This window comes from Otolemur garnettii, unplaced genomic scaffold (assembly GCF_000181295.1).
Source record: "Otolemur garnettii isolate 467f Iridium unplaced genomic scaffold, OtoGar3 scaffold00045, whole genome shotgun sequence".
Taxonomy (NCBI): domain Eukaryota; kingdom Metazoa; phylum Chordata; class Mammalia; order Primates; family Galagidae; genus Otolemur; species Otolemur garnettii.
Window position 1 is genome coordinate 4,897,694 of NW_003852440.1, and position 5,843 is coordinate 4,903,536.

Genomic DNA, 5,843 nt, shown 5'->3' on the forward strand with positions numbered 1-5,843 from the left:
CCATCATTGTTGTTTGGCGGGTCCGGGCTGGGGATTCGAACCCACCACCTTAGGTGTACATGGCTGGCGCCTTAGCCGGTTGAGCTATAGGCACCGAGCCGTAATTCAACTTTTAAAACATAACCACTGCCAGTGTGTTATTATGGTGTATTTGTATCTTTTTTGCTTTAAACATGTCTTAAGTCTCCAAAGATATTTTGTGGCTATATTATAAATACTATTTTTCTATTATTGGAAATTCAATTTTTTAATTTTTAAAAATATTTTTATAAGTCTTTATAGGTCTTATTTTCTGTTTTTGTTGCCATTATTCCACTCTTGAAGAACTCAGACTAAATATTCTGATATAGGTCAGATTAGATTTGAGGATAATGGGATTGTTCTGTGTAAATAATTCCTTGAAGGAGGATGAATGAGAAAATGGCGTTGTCTAATGAGCAAACTTTAAGGTAATAACTAAATTTTTTTCATGTCAAATCTAATCTGCCTTACAACTGGGATTGCTTTCTGAAACTTAAATATTTAGTTGTTACAAGAGAAATAATTCCTTATCTTGATTATCAGATAATTACATTGTCTGATTTAGAATGTGATTACATTAATGCTAGATCATGTTGCTCAAAATTAAACAAGGTAAGATATTTCTTTGCTTATTTTCTGGCATCAGTGTCAGTTCTTCATTTGTCATATTAAGGATTATTATAAATAACCAACAGATGTATTTCTGATTTTTAGAGTGAATGTTACCTCTTACTCATTGCAATGTTGGTAGAACTACTGTGTTTGCAATATTTAATTAATTAATTAATTAATCTATTTATTTTGAGACAGAGTCTCACTATGTCACCCTTGGTAGGGTGCTGTGATGCCACAGCTCACAGCAACCTCAAACTCTTAGGCTTAAATGATTCTCTTGCCTCAGCCTCCCAAGTAGCTGGGACTACAGGTGCTTGCCACAATGCCCGGCTATTTTTTTGTTGCAGTTTGGCCGCAGGCGAATTTGAACCCACCACCCTCGGTATATAGGGCCCGCGCCCTGCCTGTTGAGCCATAGGCACCACCCTAAATTTTTTTTATTTTTGAGACAGTCTCACTATGTCGCCCTCAGTAGAGTGCCATGGTGTCACACCTCACAGCAACCTCCAACTCCTGGGCTCAAGAGATTCTCTTGACTCAGCCTTCCAAGTAGCTGGGACTATAGGTGCCCGCTACAACACCCGGCTATTCCTTTTGTTGCAGTTATCATTGTTTTAGCAGACCTGGGCTAGGTTTGAACCCAGCAGCCTTGGTGTATGTGGCCAGTGCCCTAACCACTGAAGTACAGGTGCTGAGCTGGTAGTTGATTTGTTTTAAAGCCATTTTACCTTTGGTATATTCAGAACTTTATGGTGGCAAGAATACTCTGAATTGCGGAACTTTTCTAGAGAGAAACTAGTTGGCTCTGATTCATTTTGTGACAGCAGACAGAACACCTTTCTAGATGAAAGTTCATGTGAAAATACAATACTGATGGCTGGGTGTGGCTCACTCCTGTAATTCTAGGACTCTTGGAGGCCGAGATGAGTGGATTGCCTGAGCTCATGAGTTCAAGACCAGCCTGAACAAGAACAAGACCCTGCTTCTAAAAATAGCCAGGTGTTGTGGCAGTTGCCTGCAGTCCCAGCTCTGGTGTATGTGGCTGGTGCCCTATCTGCTTGAGCTATAGGGGCCGAGCCATTTCTCTTGTTTTTAAGAGAAACTGATTTCAATATTTGAGCCTTTAAAATTTTTTTTGGTATTTATCTCAAATAAATTGTTTGTTTGTTTTTACATGCTTGCATTGTTTCTTAGTTTATCAATTTTAAATATTATCTGTTGACTTCTCAGTATTGTAGAGAAAAATTTAGCTATTAGGTACCCCGTTCCTTAAACATCTGCTGTCCCGTCTTCCTGTTTTTCTTTTTGGGATTCATTGATACTCATTGTTTATATTATTATGGCATACAATGGTAATATAATATTTTTCATTACTGAGCCTTCCAGTAAACAGTAATATTTTTCTTTCTTTTTTTTTCTGGATAACTGTTCTTCCCCAATGTTAATAAGTGCTCCATTTCTTTATTTCTTTAGCTTTCTATTTACCTGTTATTAGTTCTTTTCAGATAACATCTGTTAAAGCCCTTTAGTACTATTTTCTACATGGTATAACAAAATAATTTATCAATTAAGTTTTTTCTTAGGTGACATTTCTCCTGGAGACTTCTGTCATTTTGCTGTATTCTGGACTGGTTGCTCTTTAAAAGCCTCTTTTCATAGTTTTCATTCTGGGACTCCTGTTCTGGATCCCTTGATTCTTGGATCTCATGTTTTTTCTTCTTTTTGATTTCCTGTCTCATCATACTGGAGAAGCTTATGGTATATAGTAATTATATTTTGAAGCCTTCCAGTTTGAAAATATCTTACCTTGGGTGGCGCCTGTGGCTCAGACCCAGCCCTGGCCAAACTGCAACAAAAAAATAGCTGGGCATTGTGGCGGGCACCTGTATTTGGGAGGCTGAGCAAGAGAATTGCTTAAGCCCAGGAGTTGGAGGTTGCTGTGACCTGTGATGCCGTGGCACTCTGCTGAGGGCAATAAAGTGAGACTCTGTCTCTAAGAAAAAAAAGGAAAAGGAAATATCTTACCTTTATACTTGATCAATAGATAGTTTGTCTGAGTACAGGGTTCTACGTTGGAAAAGATATTTCTTTAGAATTTTAAAGACATTGCTTGGTGGTCTTTGACTTCCTGTGTTGTCCAAGTGGGGAAGTCTCAAGCCATTTTGATTTCCTATCCATTTTATATGATCTCTTTTTTTCTTGTCCTTTTTATGGAAATTTTAGAATCTTTTCTTTACCCCTGATGTTTTGAAATTTTGCAGTGGTGTACTTTCATGTATCTTTGGGCCTTTTTCTTTTTTTTTTTTCTTTGTAGAGATAGAGTCTCACTTATTAACCCTCGGTAGAGTGCTATGGTGTCATAGCTCACAGCAACCTCCAAATCCCTGGGCTTAGGCGATTCTCTTGCTTTAGCCTCCCGAGTAGCTGGGACTATAGGTGCCTGCCACAATGCCCAGCTATTTTTTGTTGTGGTTTGGCTGGGGCCAGGTTTGAACCCATCACGCTCAGTATATGGGGCCAGTGCCCTACCCACTGAGCCACAGGTGCTGCCCATCTTTGGCCCTTTATCATTCATTGTTTTGGACACCTTGATAGGCTCCTTTGATGTGGGAAATTTTCTTTTTTCTTTGATAGTCTTCCCCCCCACTTGTTTTTTTCTCTCTTCTTATAATTTTCTTACAACTTTAATTAAGTAGATAATTGTTCTGCCTGATTGATCTGCCTATTCTCCTTTTTTGTTTTTGTTTTTGTTTTTTTAAGATAGAGTCTCACTTTTGTTGCCCTTGGTAGAGTGCCATTGAGTCATAGCTCACAGCAACCCCAAAGTCTTGGGCTCAAGTAATTCTTTTGTCTCAGCCTCCAGAGTAGCTGGGACTACAGGTGCCTACCACAACACCTGGCTATTTTTAGAGATGGGTTCTTGCTCTGGCTGAGGCTTGTCTTGAACCTGTAAGCTCAGGCTGTCTACCTGCCTTGGCCTCCCAGAGTGCTGGGATTACAGGTGTGAGCCACTGTGCCTGGCCAATTCCTCTTTTTTTAAAGTTGTATTTATTTATTTTGAGGCAGGGTCTCACACAGTTGCCTGGGCTGTAGTGCCTTGGCATCATCAGAGCTCACTGGATCCTCTAAATCTTGGGCACAAGTGATCCTCCTACCTCAGAGTCCTAAATAGCTGGAGCTATAGGCGTGTGCCATCACACCTGGATAATTTGTTAATTTCTTATAGAGACAGAATCTTACTATGTTGCTCAGGTTGTTCTGGAACTCCTGGCCTCAAGAAAGTGCTAGGAGTATAGGTGTGAGCCACCACTCCTGGCCTTCTTATTTTTAATTCCTTTGAATTTTTGTACCATTTTTGTTTTATGATTTCTTCTGTTTTAGCTTCTGATCTTTTAAAGAAAATTTAGTATTTATGTTAAAAATTTAATTTCTAAGAGCTTTTTGTTCTTTTGATTCATGTTTGATTCTCTTAGTTCTCTGAGAATGCTGATTATTTTTGAAGTTTTCCTCTTCCTGTATTTGTTTCCTTCAAGTTACTTTCTTTTGTTTCTTTTCACCCTTTTTCCTTTCATTGTGGAGACTTTCTTTAAATTTTTGGTACATGGCTAAACACTAAAATGCTTGTTGAAAGCTCTTTTTTTTTTTGGTAGGAGAGGTTTTTATTGGTGGGGGGAGGGAGCCTGCAGAGCAGCACCAAGGAGGAGAGAAAAGAGGAGAGAGAGATAAGGAGAGAGTGGGGAAGAGAAGAGAGAGAGAGTAGAGAAGAGTGAGGGGGAAGACAGAGGAGAGAGAAGGAAGGCAGTGGGAGGTGAGAGAGAGAGCTTGAAAGCTCTTTTAAAAAATTTGTCTTTTTCTTTTTTTTTTTTTGGAGATAGTCTCAGTATGTCACCCACAGTAGAGTGCTGTGGTGTCACAGCTCACAGCAGCTTCAAACTCTTGGGCTTATACCAGTGGTTCTCAACCTTAATGCCACGCCCTTTGATACAGTTCCTGTGGGTCTCGACCCACAGATTCAGAACCTCTGGCTTAAGCGATTCTCTTGCTTTAGCCTCCAAAGTAGCTGGGTCTACAGGTGCCTGCCACAACGCCTGGCTATTTTTGTTGCAGTTATCTTAGCTGGTTAGCTGGCCTGTGCCGGGTTTGAACCCACTGACTTTGGTGTATGTGGCTGGTGCTATAACCACTGTGCCACAGTGCTGAGCCTCTGTCATTTTTTTTCTATATCAATTGAACTCGTTGGGTGGTCTGAGTTTATTCACTGGTAGACTTCACTGTAGAGTAATTAATGTCTGCCTGGCCTTTTGGGGGATACCTGTAATGGTAGGCTTTTTGTAAGGGTTTTCTGCTGAGCCATTAAGTTACTATTAGTTTCATTTTGATTTTTGAGACAAAATCTCACTCTGTCACCCTGGATAGAGTGTATGGCATCATCATAGCTCACAGAAATCTCAAATTCTTGGGCTCAAGTGATCCTCCTGCCTCAGCTTCCTGAGCAGCTGAGACTACAGGTGTGTGCCGCAATGCCTGGCTTATTTTTCTGTTTTTAGTAGAGATGGGGTCTCACTCTTGCTCAGGCTGGTCTCGAATTCCTGAGCTCAAGCAATCTGCCTCTGTTGGCATCCCAGAATGCTAAGATTACAGGCCTGTGCCACCATGCCCAACCCCATTAACTTATTTTGGAGAAGAATAAGCTTCTGCCTAAGGGATATAGTCTAATGCCAATGTGCTGAGAACAAGTTAGTGCATATTTTCTTTTTTTTTTGAGACAGTTTCACTCTGTTGCCCTGGGTAAAGTGCTGTGGCATCATAGCTCACAGCAACCTCAAACTCTTGGGCTTGAGTAATCTTGCCTCAGCCTCCTCTGTTTTTCGTAGAGATATGGTCTCACTCTTACTCAGGCTGGTCACCAACTCCTGAGCTCAAGCAGTCTACCACCTTGGCCTCCTGAAGTGCTAGAATTACAAGAGTGAGCCACCTAGCCTAGCTGGGAAGAGCATATTTTCTTAAGAAGGAAGAGACAGAAAGTAGGACGTTTTTTGGAGAGAGAGTCTCACGCTGTCACCTGGGCTAGAGTGTAGTGATATCATCATAGTTCACTGCAAACTTGAGTTGAACTCCTGGGCTCAACTGATGCTCCTGCTTTAGCCTCCCAAAGTTTGAGGGTTATAGGCATGCCTAACCTTGGTTACACTTTTTTTTTTTTTTTT

The 5,843-nt window shown here is 40.6% G+C and overlaps 1 protein-coding gene across 1 annotated transcript in view; it reads left to right on the forward strand.

The window, feature by feature from the left end:
* Positions 1 to 5,843, forward strand: part of CNIH4 (cornichon family AMPA receptor auxiliary protein 4) — a 31,262-nt gene that overhangs the window by 4,460 nt on the left and 20,959 nt on the right. Inside the window, exon 2 of the mRNA XM_003790975.3 lies at positions 565 to 633. Within this exon, the coding sequence (XP_003791023.1) occupies positions 565 to 633 (69 nt within the window). The remainder of the gene's footprint in view (positions 1 to 564; positions 634 to 5,843) is intronic.